The 25,727-nt window shown below is 43.3% G+C and overlaps 1 protein-coding gene and 1 long non-coding RNA gene across 2 annotated transcripts in view; one reads left to right on the top strand and one right to left on the bottom strand.

Moving 5' to 3' along the window:
- LOC144799871 (cytochrome P450 4B1-like) overlaps positions 1-25,727 on the top strand; it is a 444,500-nt gene that overhangs the window by 224,606 nt on the left and 194,167 nt on the right. The window contains exon 3 of the mRNA XM_078671469.1: positions 18,695-18,739. Coding sequence (XP_078527595.1) covers positions 18,695-18,739 — 45 coding nt within the window. The remainder of the gene's footprint in view (positions 1-18,694; positions 18,740-25,727) is intronic.
- The window catches only part of LOC144799877 (uncharacterized), a 218,991-nt gene continuing 199,171 nt past the window's right edge, over positions 5,908-25,727 (bottom strand). The window contains exons 3-4 of the long non-coding RNA XR_013603892.1: positions 13,781-13,940; positions 5,908-8,021 (exon numbers count right to left, since the gene is read on the bottom strand). This is a non-coding gene — a long non-coding RNA (uncharacterized LOC144799877). The remainder of the gene's footprint in view (positions 8,022-13,780; positions 13,941-25,727) is intronic.

The following is a 25,727-nucleotide window of genomic DNA, read 5'->3' as shown; positions in this document are numbered from 1 at the left end:
ATTGAACTTCTTGGTTTTTAACTGTTCACACTTCATAAACAAGTTAGGAGGGGGGGAATGGGGGGTGGACATGGAAAAAAGACTGAAGAAATACAAAAAAAGCAATCCTTGGCAAAGCCAATAAGCTGGGTTCCATGTTCAATTTTAAGCCAGACTCATTGACATTGCTTTTGCCTATTCTTGTTTTTGCTAGAAAAGGGGGCCAGTTGATCTTGTCAGCTACTTTTAAACATGTGTCCTGTAGTCACTTACTTCTTAAACAGTTGTTCATATGATATATCCTACCAAGAAAATTAATGAAAAATCACACGGGAAACAAAATCCCATGAAGCTCAATATTCTTTTTTGCACATACCCCTGTGATACTGCTGTGTTGTGCTGCTCAGTTTCTGGACTTGAGTATCATCCTGTGATTCTGCTGTCTTGTGCTGTTTACTGTTCAGACACCAAGTAACAGCCTGCGATACTGCTGTCTTGTGCTGCTCTCTTTCAAGACATTGAGTAATAGCCCAAGATTCTGTACTCTTGTGCTGTTCACTGTCGGGACACCTGGTCCCAGACTGTGATGCTGCCAACTTGTGCTGATGGATCTGTACTTGGTCTTGTGCAGTAAACAACACATGGTTTTTTTATGAGGTAATATACATCGGGCAGAGAGGACGCATAAAGACCACAAAAGCTTATAGAGCAAAAGGCAGCTTTATTAAGACAAGTGAGCAGTCAAAACTTCACTAATATTAAGTTAAACTATCACCCTCCATCCTTACACAACTGCCCCAAAATGAACCAACCCGATAAACAATCCAAATGTTTCTCACCATCACAGCTCATTTCATTCACTGTACACTCCTTTTTTGTGTGTCCTCATTCTGCCAACTCTCTTGCTGGTGTTACTCTCATTCCAATTACCCAGACGGAGTAACCATACAAGAATATGGCAGAACTAGGACAGATTTTCTTTTCCCATGCTCGTCACCACCCACCCACCTCGGGAAACCCCCTTTCCTATCCCAGGGCGATAGTGTCCGCCCTTTGCAACCCCTTGGGTGAAGAGAGGAAGTCCAGTGCGTATTCAAAAGAAAAGTGAAAGAGAAAGCCTAACTACAAAATAAGATTGTGTTACTGCATCTATGCCATTTCATAACGGGACACAGACGCAACACTCCCAGCCTCTACTAGCCTGAACTAGAGGCTAATGCCTCCATCCGAGCCAAAAAAGAATCTACCTCTTCCGGGTTACTAATATTGTGCATCTTGGTACATCATATTATTTTCAACCTTGCAGGGAACTTCATCTGGACCTGGGCACCCTAATTTCATAAGTCATTCATCCTTGAACCCAGTTCCCATAGTCTTTGTGCGGTTCGCTTACCAATATCCAAACGTACTTGATAGCTGAAATCCCCAAATTTCACAAAACATTCTTTCAAAGCATGACCCAGCACTAGCTCTTTAACAGCGTAAGTAAAGAAATTTACCAAAATGGTTCTAGGCATTTTCCTAGCAGAGTTTAACTTGAAAGGGTCCCTATGTACTCCTTGGATCTCTTTTTCAAGAGCAATATCTGGCCTGCTCCAGCACCATCAAAGTCATAATCAGCCACCAAAACATTCAAACAACCTACATGAAGCCGAACAATCCCTGGGTGATGCCCTACTGTTATATCATCATCTCTTGTAATGGTCAGCGGGGCCCACTATCGTTCCCTCCAATACCTCTTTCTTCAATGTCTCCCTTACCACCTGTGGTAATTCTTTGGCAGATTATACATTTTTTGCAAATCTCAGTTGTCGTGTTCCTTGATAACCAAACCTAAAACCTTCACTGAAACCATATGCTAAAAGCAGCACATCCTGTCTGTGGATAAAAAGCCAGCCATGAAAGTAGTATATCTATTTTAGTGGGCGTAAGAGCATTTTTGTCAAGGCTGGCTGTGAATTCCTCTCTCTCTACTGTGCGCTGCGAAGCCAGTATTTGCTTGCTTCTCAGCGCATTACAAAACTGCATGCCTCCCACCACATTTAGCGCATTCGCGTTTGTACTTGCATGGATTCCTGGGGTAGTAACCCCTGTTAAAGCTTGAACAGGCTCCTGAAATGGGTGTGACACCCTCATCACCCAACAATTCCACCACCCATAGCTCACCTGGTTGTGACTGCTGTTTTGTTCCAGATTTTTCTGGTACACCTGCGCCTACTTCCACTCCTCCCCTCTTGTAAGCTTGCCATAAAGATGGTGTTGATCTTAATGTATTGTGTTCCTGAGAAACAGAATGCGGTGCAGACAATTACCTGGCCCCTTTCTCTTTCGCCCCCATGCTTCTCTGGTGCCCATCATCCATCTAATGTGGAATTTCCCCCTCCTCCAGTTCTTCTTCGTCCCCTTTGTAATCTTATTCAATCTCATCATCCTAACTTTCATCCTCATTCTTACTACCACTCTGATGCTCTCTATCCCATACTCCACCAACAAATTCATTCCAATTAAACTTATGATATTGAACTCATACATTAGCCTGTGTGTTCTCCATTGTTGACAGGATGGGTGCGCCGGACCCTTCCCTTCCTTCAGACCAGTGTCCGCAGGCCGCTTCTGACCTGACCGGTATCTCTAATCTTCGCTTGCACTGGTCATCCTGCATCTTTCCTTTGGAAACCTTCTGGCTGCTCAAACCTGAAGGAACTGTGGCCACTTGTTCCGTACCTATGTTAGATGCTTGAGCATGCATTCTGTCCCTAGACTGAGGCAACAAAATCCCATTGCCCATCATTTTCCCCATAATGTTCTATCACAAAAACTTGAGAAGTGTCCTGTTCCCCTACCTCTACCTCCATATTCCCTTGTGTCCTCATGGTGATTTGTGCGCTGGTAAAAGAATATTTTCTTTTGGGACACCTTCCAGGTGCTCCAGCCTGCCTCATTTGTTCCCATCTCATCTCGCTGACCTCCAGCCTGTCTTATGTCTTTTCGAGGCTTCAAGACATGATTCTGCTGATGCTCACCAACAGTCCAGTCCACTCACTGTTTACAGGTTCAGTGCTAACCACCTCTGCAGCTAATGCAACATGCTGGCCCTTTAAGGCTAATGCTGCCTTGATACGAAGCACCTGTTCAGATACCACCTGCTGCCCCCTGATTTCACAGGCCCTCCCGAAAGGCCGCATGTGTGAGCTCCCCCCAGGGCACACCGACCTCTCATTCTCCGCATTTCTCCAACCCGCACGACTATGCAAATGAGCACCTGACTCGGGCAGCATATTTGGAGGTAAACTGAAACGTTCAGAAAGAGTGTGGCTGCTATATAACATTCTAGTTCTCCTCATAGGGGCCTTATCATTTTTCATTTTCCCAGCAGCCTTCCTACCAGGGGGATACCAGGCTATACATAAAGAGGAATCTGCCCCTAAACATTGATTAGGTTGCACACATTGTAACAACTTTGGTGTATCGGGATACAATGTTTTTGCTACAATCACATAGTGTAGAAATATCTGGCATAATCGTTGCACCGGAAATACTTTTCTTTGATTATTATTATACTCTAAATATATTTATAGTTTCTTATTTTCAGGTCCACCAACATCCCTTGTCTTTTACATTTTTGATATTTATTCTGGGCAGGCATGTTAACAACATCATGAAATACGTCAGCTGCTATGTTCTAAACATCTACAAGGCTTTGGAGCTCTGATGTGCCCATGATGATGGGTCGATTCTGTCCAGAGTGTGCTGTATGATTATGATTATTAGTAGCTGAGCTACAAACAGCGGTGTACAGTTTTACTGTTTGTATGTACAGAGATCTCTTGAATGTCCGATGAAAGGAGAAATGTGGGTTATTGTAGATGTGTTGGTTCTGTGTGGAAAGGGCTGTCTACGGTGTATTTATTTTTGGAATTGCATGTCCGATTTGAGTTTGGACGGTGGGACTCGTCATTAAAAATCATGATACTCTCTAATGGCGCTATTGCTTTTTAAAAAAGGGCAAATGGTTCTGGGTGATTTCTTCTGAGTGTCAGTAGTCCCTGTGGAAGAAAAGCACAAGGGGAGGAAACGCAATCTTCACAATCACAGACCCTCTCGGATGCAGAGTCATATGTTTAAGTGCACTCAAGAGTGTCATCTGGTTATGCTATTTATGGTGTGCTTCCAGGAAGTATGTTGCTGTGCGTCATGACAGTTTATTAGTTTGGAAATTATTTGCCAAATATATGGCTTTGGTGACATGCACATAAGGGAGCAAGAGCTTTCCCATGCACGTGCAGACATATCTCTAACTATGGTGTGGCTTGGTAGTTTGAAATGGAGAGTTTGTTAGATTTTCAATGAAATTCAGCTCATGAGATATTGGGAGCATGCTGGGAACATGTGGTAAGACTGTCTGTAGTGTACCAATTTGGAGGATGTGTAATTAATCTGGATTGGGTGGAGTGTGCACAAACAGGAAATCCCTAAACTAGTGCTGCTAATTTATTCAATTGATTATCCCCAACATGATAAAACACTTGTTCTCCTGAATTTCCCCTGCAGCTCTCTGCAGTCATGGTGCCACCACATTAAACTCGCTGTCCTCACATGAGCAGTGACAGTGGGTGACTGCGAGTAACCTTAACTGCATGCTCACGTAAGAATGCATCTTCTGATTGCTTCTTACTTGAGCTGGTGTAGGAGAATGAAGGGATGGAGTGGAGAGGTGAGCCCAAGGCCCTCCCTTCCCTGGCAGAAGACCTGTAACACCTGATCATCCAAGACATGGAGGCTCAATTTGGGAGCACAGTAGAAAGTAGAGAAAACAGAGCATGCACCAAACATATGGGACAGACGGAGGCCTCCTTCTGTAAGGAGTATTTCTGCAGGTCCCTGGCCCAACACTTTGTGCTGCTGCATTGCTCTTCCCCTTGATTCTTGCCCATTTTTTGAGTACTTTATACTTGCTTTTCCCCCATTTTTGCTGTTTTCTCCCCTTTTTTGTGTTCCTTCTCCTTGCTTTTCCCTCATTTTCACTGCTTTCTCCTTTCTTTTTCTCTCATTGCTGCACCCGTATGCCTCCATTATTTCCTGCATCCCGCCTAGCTCACCCATCGCCTCCCCCTCTTCCCAGGACCTACATAATGGAGGCCGAAGCACGACCCCATTGAGCTCCTCTCTTCTCCTTGCTTTTCCCTCATTTTCACTGCTTTCTTCTTGCTTGTTTCCCTATTTTTTGTGTGCATTCTCCTTGCTTTTCCCCCATGCTCACTGTTTCTTCTTTCTTTGCCCCTGTTTTTTTTGTGCCTTCTCATTGCTTTTCTGTCATTTTCACTGCTTTCTCCTTGCTTTTTCTCCTGTTTGTTTGTGCAGCCTCCCCACGCAACTCCAGACCACCACCTCACTTCCGTAACTCCGAAGGGCCCTCAATGCATTGCTGTTTGAAGGAGCCTTCTAGACCTGCTAGCGCCTTAATACCCAGGCGGTTGATTAGCCGCACTTTACATGTCCTGATTGATCAATCTATTTATTGCAGAACAAGTGGTTGGCATGAGCAACAGGGTAAGACTCTGAATGAAGGGAGTGCACTAAGGAATAGAACTGGGTGGATTGTCGGAACACCCTGCGCATTAGTTCAAATATTGTACTTGCTTCTGCCTTTTTGCATTGCCATTCCTCATTTATACTTTACAGCAAGTTTTAAGGAGGGTGAATTGTCATATGAGGCCCTCAGTCAAGGCCTTCTTCTAGGTTTCATGACTGCATAGCGGATCAAGAGGAATTTATTTATTAAATCATTTGGCAAGGTTTTTGCCTGATGTTCTATACTCCGTTTAGAGCTTTACCACCTGGGATGTAGCACACTTAGAGATGAGCCTACTGTGGAATAAAAAGCCTTTTTAGGGGCTCACTGATGCACCAATCCTTAAACCAACAAAGAAGAGATTGGCGCGGAAGCTGGGTTATAAAAACAGGGTATTTAATATTCATTCATGAGGGGGACTACATCGATACATCACCCTTGGGCACTGTATGAGGTAGTACAAGGAGTACAAAAACCAGGAGTCTTTTATATGCATTTGTTGCATTTACTTTTGGCACATTACGTTGAACTGGTATACAGGAAGTGCAGGTGGAAATACATAGGGACCAGAGCATTGGGCCACATTGAATACACAGGCATCACAAACAAAGAATTGCAATAAATATACATAAGGCGAATAACATTTCTAGCCCCAAGCTGAGAAGAGAGCCCATAACCAACCAGTCCAAGTCCATGTCCCTGAATCAGGGTGGATTTCAGTGGCTATTTTATGTAGCATAGAAATTGCTTAAAAAACTGAAGGGGCGTGGTTTGGGATGTACACACAGCAGCTGCTCCCAATGATGCAGCATGCTGCTCCATGGTCGGCTAGGATCACATCGAGGACCATCCTATTTTAGAGCACCACAATTCTCCCAATTTGTAGTTCTTCCATGATATTTCCAAGTGCCATAGCTGTCTGATTGGTTACAGCCTCCACAACACGAGTCAAGTGCCTGATTTTTCTGCTGTTTAAAGCTGCACCCAAAAAGAAGAATAGCCCCAAATTGAAGTGAACATATTGATGTAGTGCAGTATCAGTTTGATCCACCTCATCATGATTTATTGTCCTCTTATATCGCTTCTTAGAAATGTCTTTATGCAGTTTATAATCGTTATGGTAGGATTTAGGAGCCAAAAACACAGGTGGTAACAAAAAGGACACAGCAGCTACCTGACCACCCTATAGGTAGGTGGTAATTCCCTTTACTTCCACAGATAAAATAGGTATGGTGTGATGAAAAAAAGCTACTATTATTTATTCCAGTAATGTTTAGTGTTTTAGTGCAACTTTTCCCCACAGGAAGTCTACCAATACTGCTCACACATAAATCTGCTCGAGCTCTAGTAACAGCAATAAAAGGATGTCCAGTTCCTTTAATTGTTTGAGTGTTTGAGAAAACACAACGTGTGGTGGAGTTTCCTCGGCGATACTCTTCCATTTCCCATACAGTCCCTTTAGCCTGTGGATCTCCTTCCTCATCAGGATAACATACCTTGTTTAGCTGAAGATTTAGTCTTCCTACATCAGAACCAGGGATGGTAGCAACTTCAGATGCCCATAACCAGGCAAACCAAGCCTGGCAAGAACCATTGTGTGAAAACGGAGGAATGAAAGTTGGTCCTCCCTTTTTCTGATGAACTGGCATCATTCCAGACAGCCAACAGTTGGTCACGTTCGTAGCATTATGGGTGTGGTGCAACATTTGAATAAACGTGTTATTGGGGTAGAATTGACGGTGCTTATGCTCCTGATAGTATAATAAGGGTGCTCAATGGGAACAGGATTACTGAGAGTCAACAAATTTCGAGCACAAGTTACTCCCTCTAATACCCATGTTATCATAGCAATGATGATAACAATGGAAATGAGTCCAACAATAAACATAGTCTTTCTACCACAAACTCTCGCAGCAGTCTATCTCTTTTATGCAGACATTTTCACTTCGATATTGAAAAATAAAACAGATGGAGTCCTTAGGTCCTGGGAAGCCGTTGATTTCTTCACTGAGGGTTGAGACGAGTACTGCTAGGTTCCCCCCCTTTAAAGCTCTGCCTTTCACCACCCCAGGACGGCAACTTAACCAGTCTTTTTCAGCAACGGGGTCTTTGTTTTTCGGGGTCGCAGCTGATATCGCGATGCTCCAGGGATCGCATGGTCTGGAAAGACTTCCTCAGGTTCTGTAGGTGATGCAGCTTGGCCTCCCTCTGTGTCCAGGATGTCACAATAATCCTCCAGCATAGCAGGTTCCACCAAGGCGGACGGCAGCTTCTTACAATGTGTGGAATGTACCCAATTTTTTCGGTTGGTCACTCGGACTGCAGTTCTGGTGGCCAGTAGGATTTGCTTGGGTCCACGCCACCCGGGTTATAGGCTGCTCGACTGCTGGAACACTTTGACCATCACATGGTCGCCGGGCCGTAGATCATGACCATCACCTTCCGACCTGTCAGGAAGACCTTCTCGGACCTGTTGATGAATAGAAGGCAAGCTGTCAGTAAACTGAGACAAGTAGTCGCTCATCAACAGATAAGGTACATCATGTATAGGGCGAGACTTAGGAATCCCCCAAATATTCATTGGCCTCCTAAATACCACCTCTTACGGTGTGAGGCCAGATCGTGTATGCGGTATCGAGCTGATGGAAAGCAAATCTAAGGGCAGTGCATCAGGCCATTTCAAAGAGGTGGAAGCCAGAATTTTAGCAAGTTTCAATTTCAACGTGGAGTTGTAACGTTCCACCCAACCTGCTGACTGCAGATGAAAAGCTGCATGAAACTTTTGCTTAATCCTCAATCCTTTCAAGACATACTCAACAACTTGCCCAATAAAATGAGGTCCGTTGTCACTCCACAGGACTCAACTAACTCCAAATCTGGGAAAGAACTCTTTTAGGAGCACCTTTGCTATAGTAACAGCTGTATTATCTATCATAGCGTATGCCTCGATCCATTTATAAAGGCACAGACCACCACTAAGACATACTTTAGATTATTACAGCATTCTAGCTGGATGTAATCCATTTGCAGAACCTCAAAAGGTGCAGTTGGTGTGGCAAACCCTCCGGTTGGAGTTCATGTTCCCTTTCAAGGATTATATGGGAGACAAATCAGACAAGACTGGACTAACTTTTTAGCTGTGCAGGCAATATCTGGATGGTCCCAAACCTGCATCAGTAGCTTTGCTATTGAGGCTGAACCAACATGTGCCGTCCCATGTGCCATGTGAACCATAGGATGTAAATAGGCTGTGGGCAATCTCCACTTAGTCATGTATTTATTCCTCCAACAGCTCTAATCATCCAATGTCCCTCCTTAGACCATTGGTTTAATTCTTCAGCAGAGGCAGATCGATGCATGCCCAGCACCTCTTGCCTGGCATTACGGCAACGTTCAACCTGTGACTTAACCATATACATAGATGTAGTGCTTCGCTGCATTGCAGTCTCACGGTCTGTGTGATCCGCAAAGGCATTGCCCTGTTCTATTTTTCAGTCACTTTCTTGTGTGCGCTACACTTAACAATCACTATTTTTCTAGGATATGTCAAAGCAGTCAAGAGGTTATGCACTAGTTCTCCATGCACTATTTGTGTTCTGTGTGATGTAAGAAAGCTACTTTCCTTCCAAAGTAGCCCATAATCGTGAACCACCCCAAAGGCATACCAGCTATCAGTATAGATATTAACAGACACATCAGTCAGTGGTAAGTTCACATGCTCTTGTGAGTGCTATCAGCTCAGCTGCCTGAGCTGACTTTTGTGGAATGCGAGCTGTCTTAACTACAGTCTGAAGTGTCGTAATTGCATAAGCAGCAGATGTTTTGCCATCAGGCAATTTCGAGCAAGACCCGTCAACCCACAGTTCCCCATCAACACTAGAAAGGGGCGTATCTTGTAGGTCAACAGACCCTTTGTTTGCTCTTCAGTAAGAAATATACAATCATGTGATTCTTATGACTGAGGCTGAGTAGCTGAAAATGGCAATAATGTAGCCGGCTTTAGAGTCGAACATCTTTTCAATGTGATATGAGGGGCCAAAAGTGTCAATTCGTAACCTGTCAAGCGAGCAATAGTTAAGTGTTGCGTTTTTGTTTGGTTCAGAAGGGCCTCACCTGCATAGGGCACTAACACAAGCAAGCTGTGAGACAAGACTATTCCCTCACTCTGACGTATGGATTCAACTGTCGCCGCTACCGCTCGAAAACACCCAGGCAACGCACAAGCAACTGGATCAAGGAAAGCTGAAAAATAGGCACAAGGATGCTGCTTATCACTGTGTGTCTGGGTTCGGACCAAGAGAGTGCAACCGTCCCTCTTGTTTACATAGTGTGTGAAGTCTTAGTGTAGTCTGGAGTTCCTAATACTGGTGCTGAGCAAAGAGTTTGACGTAACTGCTGAAAAGCATTCTGACATTCAGTAGTCCACGGGAGGGGCATTGGGGTGTCTTTAGTCAAAAGGGCCAACAAGGGTTTAACGATGTGAGAAAAGCTAGGGATCCACTGCCTACAGAAAGAAGTAAGGCCAATCAGTGCACAAACATCCTTCTGAGTACAGGGCACAGGCGTATCTAAAATAGCTTTTGAATGCAATCTGGTGTGAGTGCACATCTCTCCTTAGACAAGAGGAGACCTAAGTAGGTAACCTGCTGTCTACAATACTGCAATTTCTTTTGAGAAACCTTGTGATGAAGGGATGCAAGAAATTAAAGTAATAACCGTGTTCCTTCTTCACACCGTTCAGGGGTATCAGCTGCCAACAAGATGTCATCGACATATTGAATAAGAGCCGCCCCTTTTGGTACAGAGAAAGAATCAAGATGTCTTTTTAATGCCTAGCTATAAATGCTAGGACTCTCTGTATACCCCTGTTGAGCTCTACAAAATCTGAAGGATCGATTATTCAAAGTGAAGCCGAACAAGTAACAGCTGTCAGGATGAATAGGTATTGAGAATAAAGCATTCTTCAAATCGATCACACTGAATTTAGTTGCAGTAGGAGGCACCATAGTAAGAAGTGTTGCAATGTCAGACAACCGGGTATTGGGGTACTACGATCTAAATACCTTCTCGCAGGTAAATGATAAATCTATAAACCTTTTTCAAAATGAGAAGAATAGGACTATTACAAATATTATAGGGGATTTCTTCCACAATCCCCACTCTAATCAATTCCTTCACAATGTGTATCAATGCTTCTTCACCTTCTCAATAGATTTTATATTGGAGTAATTGAGGCAATGAAGCACCTTCTTTTACTTGAATATGCACTGGAGGGATAACCATTTGTCCCACATCGGTATCAGATGTGGCCCACAAAGTGCTAGGTAACGATGCTAGAGCAACATCCTACTTAATTAGACTAGACCTCTCAACCATGGGATAGTTGTCATTTAAAATAACTCACACACCTTCTGGGAAAAACGTATTGTAGCACAAAAATGTTTAAGCATATCGATACCCACAATGTTATGCGGGGTGGTAGGGGAAAGCAGAAATGGACATGTTCAGTGTCCCATTGAATCCTATTGATGTTATCATTGCGCCAGACAGGGGAGCCCTAGAAACCAATTCTTTAGACAGAGCACTACGAGTAGCTCCTGTATCTACCAGAAAGCGATCAGTAGAACCCAAGACGTTGGCATCGACATAGGGATCCCTCTGATCTACTGAGACTTCAAACGGTTCCCTACCCCATCCTAAGCATACCTATGCATAATCTGAATCCTTAGGGCCATCAGACAAATAATCAGACATTTGGTATTGGTTTCATATGTTAAAAGTATTAAAAGAAGTAGGATTAGCTCCAGCTGGCTCATTTCTGATACGATTATCCATGCCTCCCCTATTTCCTATATTCCCTGGGCGGCATCTCATACTGCCGCTACCTCGCTGATACTGCTGACCTCACAAAAGGGGGCACCCTGAACGCCAATGTCCAAACTCCTAACAATGCTCATATTGATCAGAAGACAAAGTTGTTTGAGGGAAAGGGGGTACACCAGGATGATAAATCGCACATCCACCTCTCGCGTTACCTCTAAATGGTGGACCATAGACTTGAGCCAACATAACTTTCGTTTTCAAACTCTTAACCTTTTTATCCTACTTGCCTTTTGCTTCCAATTCTTGACGCTCATAATACTGGGCCATAGTCAAAAGGGAGACTGGGGAAGACGTAGTCCATGAACTCTCGCTGGTCTTTAGGTGACTAGCTATTTCTGGCAACATGTTAGCGACAAATTTGTCGACAAACAGATGTTTACCCGTGTCATCTGACAATGACTGCCCCCTAAAGTCATGGAATGTCTCTTTGAATCCTGCAAAGAAATCAGAAACGGATTCATCCATTTTCTGCATAAAAGACGCTAATGTAGTCCAATCTATTTTCTTGGGTGGTATAAGAGTTTTCAGCTTAGTTACAATAGCTTTGGGAAGATCTAATATTACCTGTTGTGGTTTCTGCGCAGGCTCTCTAGCAATATCCGTTCCCTGTAAATTCACCCAAGTATTACAATAAGCTACATTATCATCTATCTTCCGAATTGATCTACACATGTCAGAGGGTAAAATAAGTCGAAAGAACTTATCAATATCAGGCAATGTCATTGTACAAGAATTAATAGCTCTTTCTACCTCTTCATAAAAAGAAGCTGGATTTTTGAGTGGATCAGTCAAAGCAGCTTTAAGAGCAATAACATCTGCTCTACTCCAAGGGGTATAGGACCAATTATTAATAAAATATCCCTTTGCATCATCTGAAGTTTTATCGTCACTCGTTCCTGCACCCTTTGGAGGAACATACAAGGGCGTAGCTTCACGCATCGGTTTTATAGTGACTACAGGATTACTAGTATCTGTTTCGGTCCCTACAGTTCCTTCTTGGTATACTGGGATCTGAAGTGTTTGCTCAGTCTGCTGCTTTCTCAGCTGCCTTTTTCTCCTCTCGTAATCGAAATACCTCAGCGTGCAACTGAACCACTTTCCTAATTAGATCTGACACTTGTGAAGGAAGAAAGGTGCCATCATATAACTTTTTATAATCAGCATTTATATCAGCAGGTTTTAGAGTATCAGAATATTTTCTATATCTAGCTACTGTCTCACAAGTAAATGTTTCTGAAAAATATACCTGCTCTAGATCTGACTATTGCTGAATCGTTGCAAGAATCTCTGCAACGGAGTCATGCCCATAAGCTGTTTTAGGGAGGCGCATCTAAGAGTGGCCTTACGAGCAGTGGTCAAAGTAGAGCAAGTTGCCCGCCCGTCTAATTTATCCTTATCTTTCTCGTCTGCAGACAATTGCTCGTCATCGGAAACTCCAGTCTCAGGAGCACTAGGGTATTTATATGGGGCGGGGTTCTATCTAACAAAATAGTATCATCTTGTGGTTTATTAAGCATGGGATAAAAGGGGGCGCCAAATAGGGTACTGGCCATTTACCTCTAAATGACGCTCCCTTTCTTCTTTCTCTTTAATTTCCCTCATCTCTTTATTTTTTAGTTCCGAGGCCTTCTGGAAGATTGTCTTGCGCTGTTCTTTTTCTGCTATAGCTTCTCTCCTCACTCTCTCATTCACCTCTTTCATCCACATTTGTACACAATCAAACATAACCTGACAGCTTTTCTTATTTACCAAACACTGCTCGACATACTGAATCTTTTTAAGGTCAAACGACCCATTTAATGGCCATTGTAGATCAGGACCCTTTTTGGTGTATCTGTTCCACAATGTACTATACATTATGGAAGAAATACTGTATTTAATGTACATAAACCTATTAGGCGTTCCCTCCAGGGGAGCTGGCTGTGTACTTTCTAAATCCATATTGGTACCACCAAAACAGCAACACATTCTACGAAGTGCGCTAGGAGAAGGCATGCCAAAAATATTATGCAATATAATATTATAGTCAAAGCTTATTTATCCTGATAAGTATCCAAAGGTAGAGAAAAATCTCCTCATTCCCTGCCTTTATTTTCTGCAGCAAACAAACAAACAAACCAGAATCTTGGCCATGCTAATCCAAAACAAGAGTGTCGCTACAACGACCTTACCAGCCAAAGTCTCCAACCTCCACCTGCCAAGCTCTGTGTGACCTAACGGTTGTTTCAAAATACTCATGCCAAAGGAGATCTTAGTTGGGACCGGCCATCACCTAGAGGTTCAGATCGGGAAAACCAGAGAAACACATCGGTCTGCAAAGACAAAGGGTCTCCTCGTGCAGTGTACCTCCTCAGAGGACTCCTGCCCTCCATCACGCCCGCACTCTCGGATGGCCGCGTCTCTGATGAGTTCCTATTCGGGCGCCAATTTGTGGAATAAAAAGCCTTTTTAAGGGATCACTGATGCACCGGTCCATAAACCAACAAAGAAGAGATTGGCACGGAAGCTGAAATATAAAAACAGGGTATTTAATAATCACTCATGAGTGGGACTACATCGATACATCACCCTCGGGCACTGTATGAGGTAGTACAAGGAGTACAGAAACTGGGGGTCTTTTATATGCATTTTTTGCTTGGTCAGCTTGAGACCAAGTGGAGGTACTGGCACATACAAGAATAGTTGTTGACTAACATGAGCATACAAATATGTCTTGGTCAGCAAAGTAGGAGGGGAGACATTTGTATTTGCATTAGTAAAAACAGCCTGACAGTTACACACTAAGACAGATGCATTCTGGCAGCTACAGGCCTTTCTGAGCATGCGCAAGACTCTGGCTCAGTGCTGAAGGAGTTAATTATAGTCCACGACTCAAGAGAAATACAAGAGCAGGCAACAGTGAAGACGGGAGAAGCACATGGCGAGCACCTGACTGACTAAAATGGATGCCACAAACAAAATGGCTTCAGCTTATGCTAACAATAGTTTCTGCAGTTTCCACACTACAATTCTCTACTGCAGAGCTAAGCCTAAAGTTAATCATCCCCTTGATTTCTCATCATTCCACAGTCTTTATTCATGCTCAGGAGCGTAGCTTAAGGAGCTTCAGGAGGAGGTGAGTTTTACACCCCTTAATAGATGTGTTTTCTGGAAAATAGTTGGGTACAGGTGCCTTCAGTCTGGAATGGTGAAGTGTCTGTTGGATTTCACAAGGAATGTCTAAATTAACACAGACAAAAAAGCAAAACAGCATTGTGTTTTCTCTCACTTAATACCCTTACCAATTTGCTTTTGTCTCTCTTACCACTGCTCCTTTATCCCCTCTCATGTGTTCTGCTTGTCCTATAATGTAATTTGGCATTATATGCTAGCATGATTGTTGGAAAAGGTCAAATTCGCACCCCCCAATCTTACTGACTAAGCTACGCCCCTGTCCATCCTTCACAGTCCTGCTTTTTTATGATCAGTCCAGTCTATTCTATGTTCTTCGGATTTGAATTTCGCTGATTTTATTTCTGTTGGCAGCCTGGATTTGTCTATCACACTCAGCCCTGATTGCCCTTAATCTCCAAACTGATTTCTACATCACCCTCAGCCTGGATGTACTCATCGCCTTCAGACGCGAGTTCTCAGCCCTGACTTGTACTGCAACCTCATTAATTAAACCACTTTCAACTCCAATCCTTACTTCAGGGAAGAACACACTCAAATGGCAGATAATACACACAGTTGAGCTAATGTCTGTTACATAGGCAGTCACTTGCATTCGTTCACCACATTCCCACACTCATTCGTGTTCTCACTTTTGCTTCTTTCATTTGATTTACTCTAAATCATTTTAAGCTTGTTCTTCTTTCATATGTGCTAAATGTGCCAACTCACATAAAGATTGACATATCACAACCTCACTGCGGCTTAAAAATCGTTCTCTCACTCACTGATCCTGCTCACACATACTAGACCTACACCCTTCTCACTTCTGATCACACTATCACTCCACCAGGACTGCATTCAAACTTCCTGTCACCCAATATGAGGAGTAGATTTTTCTGAACCCACAATGCATGTACATGCCCCCTGAAGGACGTCAATAGGCTGTATGGTCAGAGGGGATTACAGAGGGAGACTACTGCACTAAACGAAAAATCACCTTTCAGCAGATTGATCCCAGATTGTTGCTTTTCTGGACCTATAATGCTGGCATATATGGGGCTTTATGCATTGGAAGGCAGCTAAACACCTCTCAGTGTGTGTGCTATGGGTCTTAATGCATGGCTACTAATTTGCTTTTAGGTAAGGCCACTAGAAACTGTGCAAGTGGCGTAAAGCTGAATGTTGCATGTGGCTTGCAGTGTAGGTTTTCATCACGCATTGAGAGATTTGATTTTAAAAACAAGGAACAGCTGTAAGCCAAGCTGCAGCACACACATATCAGACTAAACCCTTTTTCGATGTTTAAAGGTCTACCTCTAACATTAAATGATTCACCTGTAGAAGGTGCTGTGGAGCACACAAATCCCAGATGAGTTGTAGACATGAAGCATGCCACTGTCCCCAGTTAACCTAAGGCCAATGACCAGCCTGTACTCAAAATCTGCAACACTCCAGTATCCAGTTACCACTAAAACATTGAGAAGGCTGCAATGGAAAGGCCATATCTCAAAAGACTTAATTTAGCAGTGTGCCCCCTTAAATGCTTCAAAAATATCACAGGACAGTAACCCGGTGCAAGACTGGGATTCATTTGTCGCCAAGCTGTGCCAGAAAGGATGCCAACAAGGTCAAAAGAAACAAAAATCATAATGGTTTACACAAGATATAAGAACAGCAAAAAAACAGCATGAACCACTTACAAAGATCAGTAAGGAAGCACCCAGATGACACAGCACAGCTAGAGCAATGTATACAGGGGTACAGAAAAGCCATATAGGCAGCCAAGAAGGGGTACACGGACAAGCCAGTGTAAACGAATACTCCACGTCTTTAAAAGTAAGCCTCTAAGCCAATTCTGGAGGACTGTTAACAAATTGGAAAGAGGCCCATTCACTTCTAACAACACCACTATCAGTGAGTTAGCCTTGGTGCAGTATTTAGTGGCTCACTATAATATCCGAGTAAAAGAGTCTGTGATAACAATTCCATGCATGACATAACTATTTCTCCATCAGCGCAGGGCATGAATGGCTCAGATGGCAAAATCTCCCATACAAGAGATCGAGAAGCTGATAATTAAAAGTGAATAAGATGGAGCTCCAGGACCTAGTGGCCTTCCCAATGCTCTCTACAAATCAAGTTCGCAGAAACGGGCAAACTATCTAGTCCCACTGTATAATTACTGATTTACCTCCAATCAGATTTCAAACTCTTGGCTTGATGCGTTCATTCACTCGTTCTTTAAAGGCAGAAAAAATAGCAATCCCTCAAATTACCACCTGGTCGCTTTGTTAGATAATGAGGACAATTATTAAGTTGGGCTTTTACTCTGCCATTTGAACAGTTGGGAGGAAGACCGAAAGATAATTCCATACAACCAGACCGGCATTCACTATGGGATGGGCACTGTGAACAATTTGACAGTACTAGTATTGACTATAAGAAAGATCAGAAACTCAAAATTTACTTGCCTGTTTTGTGGATTTGAAAGCCGCTTTTGATTGTGTACATAGGATACAACTCTGATCCAAACTTGCTGCTTGGGAGATCTCAAAGAAGCTTATGAGAGCTTTTCAATAACTCTACATCCCCACATGGATTAGGATAAATAATAGAAGATGGAACGATAGTCTGCCGTAAGATCCAGGCTTTAAACAGTCATGCGTGTGAGGTCCAGCACTGGTCAACCTCTTTCTGGCGGACCGCACAGAAGCCTTGGATCAGGCAAATGCTAATGCACCCAAACTGGAGAGTAAGCATTATAAGGTATGTTATATGCTGACAATATATTTCTTCTCAGTAGAACAAAGGTCGGCCTACAAAGGCTGTAGGCCAAACTATGTACCTACTCCCTTGCACATAACCTGGACATTAACCTCGCTAACACATAGGTGTTAACGTTCAGTAAAAGAATTAAGAATGCGGGACCCTGGTATTTAAATAACTACAAACTAACTCAAGAGCAAGCTTACAAGTACCTGGTAGTGATAATTGACAAAAACAGCAGTTTTTTTATGACATAAGGAAAAAATGGAAGTGAATGCAGGGTCTCTCACTGCTGCTTTTCTATCCCTTCAGAAGAAGATTGGAGGCACCTTGCTCCTACCCTTACTTGAGGCCATCAGAATGAATCTATAACCCACCATAGCCTATGAATGTGAAGCACTTTGCAGCTGTGAATCTGAATGGCTTGAGAAGCTAAACCTTGACACCTGCAGCTTTTTTTTCCGACTACCCCGGAATGCCGCGCCTGCACAAATCAGGATGGAGTTTGGACTTGTGAGGCAGAAATATGCAAGACAAGGATATTTTGTCAAATTCTGTCACAAACTGAGAGCAGCTCAGGAAGATTCACTAGATCAAAGGCTTCGGATTGAATTGTCTACAAACATGGACCAATACAGTGACTATGTATGGTGCAGTATGGAGTCCTAATAAATAAATGAATTGAGGGAACTCCCAACCTCATTTGAAGTCTTTAGGCAATATGTTAACAAAATTACAGCTGTGCTTGCGCCATTGGAGGATAAAGAAATCTCAAAGGGGGCTCACTCATTGATAGCCATCCAGTCAATAAGACTTTAGCACATCAGGAATACTTAAGCTTCACCTTTAAACCATTACAAGTTTCACGTAAAACAAAAGAAATACAGTATAAAATATTTTCATAGTTTAAAATAGGACATCATATTTTTGCACACGCGCACCTATGCTTAACCTATCCATTCTATAATAAAATGCAAACAATTTGTTGCGTCACTTGTTTACATTTATTTTCCTCTAGAACAATAGTTTTGTTGTTTTCTACTCTAAAACTTGTCGCATGCAGCAATTTGAATGTGATAAGTTTACCAAAATTGTTAAACATGAACAGAAATGACAGTGAATGGGGCTTTAACATGGCAGTATAATGCCATTGCATTACCTCAAGTCAGTAGTCACTGCCAACAGATTGCACAATTCAACAATACAAATAGTTTTTACAGTTGTTCCATAAAAAAACGTTATGAATATACACCTATTTTTCCATTATATATTTTATTTATGAAAAATGTGTACCTGTAAGCCGATTCTTACTCTCCTTGCTATTTTATATTATTTTCCTAGATCCCAAGGCTGCAATGGTGTACAATTTCCTGGTTCCTTGGATTGGTACGTATGGAAATGATTCAAAACTCTTTTCTGAAATACTGTGGCAGGAAATGGCAACATTATGCTTTGGTGCATTGTACATAGCCGTAATCTTTAAATTGATGAATGGATGTCTAGAAATATTTGGGGAACTTTAACTAAATAATTGTGTGTTTTATTGCCAATGTGTGATTTTTAGAGTATTCTAATTTGTAAGAATGCTGTTCCATTAAACTATCACGTTTCTCCTATGATGTGATTGACAGCACTCTTTGTAAGATCTAATGTACTCATGTGACTTGACTTGTGAAGGGCACGCCGAGGTTTCATAGGAATTCCTATTTAAGTGATGTCCTGCAGGTAGTGCTTTTCATACCAAAGGCATGATAAAAGAGAAAGTATGTAAAGGCAGGTGCTGTTGAGGCTGACCCACACAGCTATTGCTGATATTTAGTACAAGTCGAGGGATATGAGGGATATCTCAGATGGAGGGTGTGCATTGTTTGAAGATGTATTAAACTTGTGTGCAGTTGCAAACATTTAATTTTTGAGTTTACAACTGGAAAAAATGATATCCCATGTACAAGTTTTAGGAGGCGATAAAGTTTTATCGACTCCTAAAATGGGATTGCGAACAGATACCGAATGGCAACTTGGAAGGGGATGTTGTCTATATTGCGATTCAATACCAGATGTATGCAACCATTCATAAGTTACCTTTGCTTACCTAGGGCTCACCAAAAGAAAGGGGACCTCTTTAGACACGTTCGTGACATGGGATGCAAGTTAGAGGGAGATTAGACTGCAGCTCGGAGGACGCCTGCCAACTATCATTGAAACATTTGCAAAATTAAAACAGTTTTTGTTTTTAAAATCTACTCCATTTCATTTCAGGATGTCAGGCTGCTTTAAAAAGCAAAAAAAAAAATATTTTTTCAAAGACAATCACAGGGACGGTGGTCTGATGACCCATGCATGCCATCATCTATGTAACTGTGGTCAATCAGAATGAGTCGCAATTTCCAACTTGCCTAATGAAAATGTATTAGGTATGTCAGACTGCGATACACTCCAAATTGGAATTATGTAAACTAACCTATTAGTATATAGGTCGGTTTGCAAAATCAAACATTGGTCACAAAAAGACTGGTTGCAAATTGTGACAATTTTTTCAACCAGTATCTTGATACATCCAGCCCTTATTTGTAGCTACAGCCTAATATTAATCATTAAGTATCCGTAGCATACCATTACCTGATAATGATGATGATGGTGATGATGATGAAATGGGGCTTATTAAACGCTCGAATGCCAATGCGTCTTGGCGCTGGTGTGTGTACGCAAGGGCAGAGACTAAGCTAGATCTACTAGGGTGTGAACAACCGAGTTTTCAGAGCTTTCCTGCAGAATAATAGATTAGTTTGCAGTCTCAGAGCCACTGGCAGTTTATTCCACAATTTTGCTGCACAGCTGGACAGGGACCCCCCCCCCATCTGGCCCTTCGAAACTTGGGGGTACAGATCAGGCCAAGACCGGCCGATCAAAGGTTTCGCGAGGGGGTGTAAAGCCAGAACATTTCCTGGGTATCATCTGAACCTCCATATTGTGGCTTGTGCACCAAGCAGAGCGCCTTAAATTTGATTCTCCGCTAGATGGGGAGCCAGTGTAGTGCCCTTATTCCCTGTGACGTAGAATGGCCCATAGGGAGGTTTAAAATTAATCGTGCCGTGGCATTCTGTAATGATTGCAGTTTTCTTATCTGGTTTTTATCAATACCAAGGAACAGCGTGTTACAGTAGTCCAATTTGTACAGAAAGAGTGGAGCCATTACCGTCTTCTGTAGTTTTGGGGGGGATAAAAGGAAATATTTTACAGAGAGCCTTTGCCAGAAAGAAACTGGCAGACGTTAGACTGTTAACCTGTGCCGACCTATTGAGTTCGTCGTCAAAGATGACTCCAAGGTTCCTGAACTTCCTTATGAGGGGAGGACATTCCCCAGCCTCCGGCGGCCACCAGGAATTGTTCCAGAGTGATATCCCATTGCTGAACTCTTTCACTTCAATTTTTTCTCTGTTTATCTTCAAGAAACTTAGGCTCATGCAGTTCATGATGTCCTTTAGACAAGTGTGAAAACTGGCAGCTGTTATCTCAGGCCTATCCGACAGGAATATCACCAGTTGTGAGTCATCGGCGTACGACACAAAAGTGAAACCATGTTTCCTGACAAGTCTTGGCCTGTGGCTTCACATAGACTTTGAACAACGTCGGGGACAGAGGTGATCCCTGTGGGACACCACAGGGCAAATTACACCTGTCAGATTGTAAACCATCCCATCTCAAACTCTGTTTCCAGTCCTCTAAAAAGGAAGAAACGAGGGCCAAGGCAGAATTCCCAATTCCTACCCCCCGTAGTCGCCGCACCAGCACAGTGTGATTCACGTTGTCGAATGCGGCCGACAGATCGAGGAGAACAATAGTCTCTCTGCCCCCACTGTCCACTACTCTCCGGATCCCCTCTGAAGCTGCAATCAAAGCAGACTCAGTAGGGTGTTTTGGTTGAAAACCATGTTGAGTAGGATCCAGTAGCCTATTGCTCTCTAAATAATCGGTCAGTGTCTTATGGACCGACTTTTCGAGAACCTTAGCTGCAAAGGGTAGGCCCGAGATAGGACGATAGTTTTTGTACTCAGTGGGCTCTAATGTTGTCTTCTTCAGGATTGGCCTAATGCACGCGGTCTTCCAGGCCGCAGGGTAAATCCCCGATACCAAAACTTGTTTAATCAGGGGGTAAGTATCTGACTAATCTTCTTGGCAGCTAAGTGCATAATAGCAAGGGGACAAGGGTCATTAGGTGACCCAGATTTTATCGATTTAAGGAGAATCATTACATGATCTGCGGAAAGTGGTTTAAAACAAGTTAACCTAGGCTGCACTGTCTCCACCCCAGAGGCAGATTGCTTGTTAACTGCCAGGATATTCGATGGATTGACAAGACTATTATATATCACTTGCACCTTATTCTGAAAGAAGGTAGAAAGTTGATTACAAAAAGCCTGGTCAGGTGTAAACATATTAGCCTGCTGTGGTTTAGCTATAAATGTAACTGATTTAAAAAGTTCTTTGGGAAAAGTTCCTGCCTCTTGAATCTTTACCGTAAAATATCCCTGTTTTGCTTCAAGAATAGCCTCCTTACACTGTTTCAGAGCCCCTTTGTATGCATCTTTACTCTCCTTGCTATAGTCTACTCTCCAGAGGTGCTCAAACCTTCTGCGTTCCACCTTTAGCCCTTTAAATTCAGGGCAATACCAGGGTGATGCAAATTCCACTTACAAATGGCTTCTACTGAATCTAATTGATTTCCTATTGGTTTTGAACATTTTCTGAACTTTGGGCTTATTCCAGTGAATATCAGTTTCATACCGGAAGTGGGTGTTTCTGTTGTTTTCCCTTTGTTTTTAATTTAGTTGGTAGCAGTTGTATTGCTGCCACACCATGGATACAATTTGCAGTCTAAACACTGCTCTTGTTCTGTAACTGGATCCAGTTGAAACTCTTTGTAAGTGGTGAGATAATATTTCTACCAGGGATTGGTTGCAGCTTGCCTGCATTTTTCTTTGCCTGTTCTGTTCTGATACACCATAAAGTGGACAATATCAGAATTGGGTTGACTGGACGAGATTCTATAAGATTCTGAGAACTGGTAGCAAAACGTCGCGTGATCATGCACGCCTCACACCATAGGGGTGAATGTGACAAAATGCTGTTATTCTATCAGAAAAACCAAAACATGTGTAGCTATTGTTGTAAGCTCCACTGATGTTTACAGTATTTTCAAGTAGGTTATCGTTTATGAGTCCAAAAGGATGAATGGCAGGCATTGTCCTGCATCACTCTGATATTGATGCGCTGTTGTCTCAGCCATAGACACAATGGTCAAAGGCCATTTACCTCCAACGGTACAATTTGGAGGTACAATTTTCCACTGTACAACAACCACTGTTAATGGACTGAGACAAGAGGAAATGCAAAGCATGTAGACAATTGGGTTAGATCTGTGGCAATTAACAATAACAACAAATCAGATATCCATAACAGCTGGCGACCACCTAGCAGTTACAAGTGATATCACAGACAATGAGAGCAAAGCTCAAAAGCCACAAGATACCCCTTGGTGGAAAAAGCCTTTTTACAGTTCTGTGTTTTTTATTGCCAGACTATGATGCCCCCCTAAAAATTACTTCATATACCGGCTTTGCTGGAAAAGAGGGGATATGAGAGATCTGCATAAAATGTATCCTCTCAAAAATATATGGTATCTGGTTATCTTCTTCTGTCGCCTTCTGATTTTAAGCAGTGCACTGTAAAGGAAACATAAAATGATAACTTTATTATCATTTTATGTTTCCTTTGCGGGCAGGTGGGCGGATCTGTTCTGCTCTCGGAGCAGGGCACGGAAAGGTGCAATGACTGTTTGCTCTGCCCTCTCGGACCACCCAAACCAGTCATGCACACTTTCCCCATTCCCCTCGCAATATGCATTACAGTCTGCATGGAGAACATGCCCAGGCCTCCATTCCCTGGTTGAGCGTCGAACCAAGACATTCAAAACCAATCACAATGCTGAATAACAGCACTGTGAGTGGTCAGAGGAGCCTGGCTGTGCTTCCTGTGCCTCATTCCTTCTCACCACCCGCACCCAACTCACTACCTGCAGACAATGCTGGCCGCCACGGCTTTTAAATCTGATACCATGCAAACATCTTGTACGTTTCTTGGGTGTTCCCTCACTCATCACGCCATGCATTTAGAAAATGGAATGGCACCGAAGCAGATGTGTGGTTATGCCACAACAAGACCCATCTTTCAGCTACTTCTCTTGATGTCTGTAAAAAAACAACGTATAATGGGGGGAGCCATTTCGTGCAGCTGCTCCCCTGCACTTGCACATTAAACACCATTCTTAGAACCCAGATGCAGGCTCTACACTTCCATACAGGGGATCTGTGGCCATGAAGGCTCCAGTCAGGGCCGTTTCTGCCATTAGGCAGGACTAGGCGGCCGCCTAGGGCGGCAAAATGAGGAGGGCGGCAAAAATCATCCGGGCAGCTGCACCGAGTGCACTGTGTACAGTGCAAGCGCACCTGCTGCTTGTCCACCGCAGCTTAGAGAGCACCCTAGTACAGTGTCGGGCTGGCGGCGCACCCTAGAAGAGTGGCGTGTGTGGAGCGGGCAGGTCGAGACACACTAACAGTGTAAGTGTGGGTCCCCAGGGCCGTCAATCTTGTAGCGCGGGATAGCGCTACCAATGACGGCCCTGGGCAACATTTGTGGCCAATCCGTGAGCAGCGCTTCTGCTGCCAGTGACAGTGACGCGCACCACCCTCTCTCTCGCCGCGCGGGGGACGGACTGTGTGTGTGTCAGCTGGCACGCTGCTCTGGTGCCTCTTGGTGGACGTCACGTGGATGGTGAGGTAAATTAATTTATTACTAATACTGCTGCTGCCACCTGCCACACAGTCTTGTCCCGACTTCCGGCCCTCTTTTTTTACTGCCTCCAGCACAAAGCCTTGGACGTACCACCGTACCTGACTAGTTTCACCCCGAGAGCAGTGCACTGGTGAGTCAGCGAAGGCCGCTGCCGCTGCGAACGTGGGTGTAAAAAAATATAAATATTTTGGATGCTGCAATGCATTCATGTGTTCACTGTGACTAAGGCCTGTTATTGTAATTGTAAATAAGCTGTGAGTCTCCGAGCTCGTCCCAGAGACTGGCGAACTAGGAAGTGGTGTCATCATGAAAGATAGAAGTTGTCTAATGTACCCGTCAGCATCACTGAAAAAGCTTCTGTTTTGAGAACTTCGCACATACTGCTTTGTAAATGGCAGTTTCTTTTGACTTTGCCAAGTACACCCCAATACAGCTGATTTAAAAAATAGCGAAGAGCAGCAAATGGCCCTTTCCACTGTGAGTCTGAGCACAGTTACAGACACGAAAACATTTGGGCGAAGCGACCCAAGCGTTCGTGTGGTAGTCTCGAATATATGTCCGATCCAGGAGGTGTTATTTATTTCTTTGTGTTTTGTTTACATTTTTTTAATCAACAGTTTTTTTATTGACATTTTATAGTGTAACCATAAAGAGCGGCACAAAGCTCACACAGACTAAAGCTTTATGGTAATACTGCGGTTGATGCTGATATGAGAGGAGTGAATAACTGGTGAGCAGACGGGGCCCCGGGATGTCTCCTCAGGGCACAGGCGGCACCTTCTGCAGTTCCCGCTCTTTTGTTTCGAAATGTGATCAAACAGTCGAAGCACCTGTGTTGGCGCACAGTGGGCGCAGCGCACGTGCCCTGCGTGCAGTTACTGCTGCATGCCTGATGCAAGGGAGTGTGGCAGTTTCTTTTGACTTTGCCAAGTACACCCCAATGCAGCTGCTTTTAAAAATAGCGAAGAGCAGCAAATGGCCCTTTCCACTGTGAGTCTGAGCACAGTTACAGACACGAAAACATTTGGGCGAAGCGACCCAAGCGTTCGTGGGGCAGTCTCGAATATATGTCTGATCCAGGAGGTGTTATTTATTGCTTTGTGTTTTGTTTACATTTTTTTAATCAACAGTTTTCTTATTGACATTTTAGAAGTTGCCTAATGCCTAAATGAGCTTCGCAGCTATTGGAAGGCTTCGTTTCTAGATAGCCTGATGATAAAGTGAGTTCTCAGACACAGTTAATACTTTGGATGTTTTTTGCCTGTGGCAAGGACACTCTACACTCATGCCAGCTGATGTCTTAAAATGTTTATTAGCAAAAGAAAAATGTATCAGTGAATCACAGAATTGGTGAACAAAGAGGTCTCCTAGCAGTAGCAACCGCAAAACAGTCAGCGCAACTGAACAAACGTGCAGTATTTTACACAGAGGCTTTTTTCCATGGGAAGCACGAGGTCTCAGGGGCCGTTTCAAGTATGCGCTCAGCCGCTATTTTATCCAGTAATCTAGGAACAGAGGTACG

Source organism: Lissotriton helveticus, chromosome 1_2, assembly GCF_964261635.1.
Source record: "Lissotriton helveticus chromosome 1_2, aLisHel1.1, whole genome shotgun sequence".
Taxonomy (NCBI): domain Eukaryota; kingdom Metazoa; phylum Chordata; class Amphibia; order Caudata; family Salamandridae; genus Lissotriton; species Lissotriton helveticus.
Note: the sequence above shows the minus strand (reverse complement) of the source record. Positions and strands in the feature narration are given on the sequence as shown.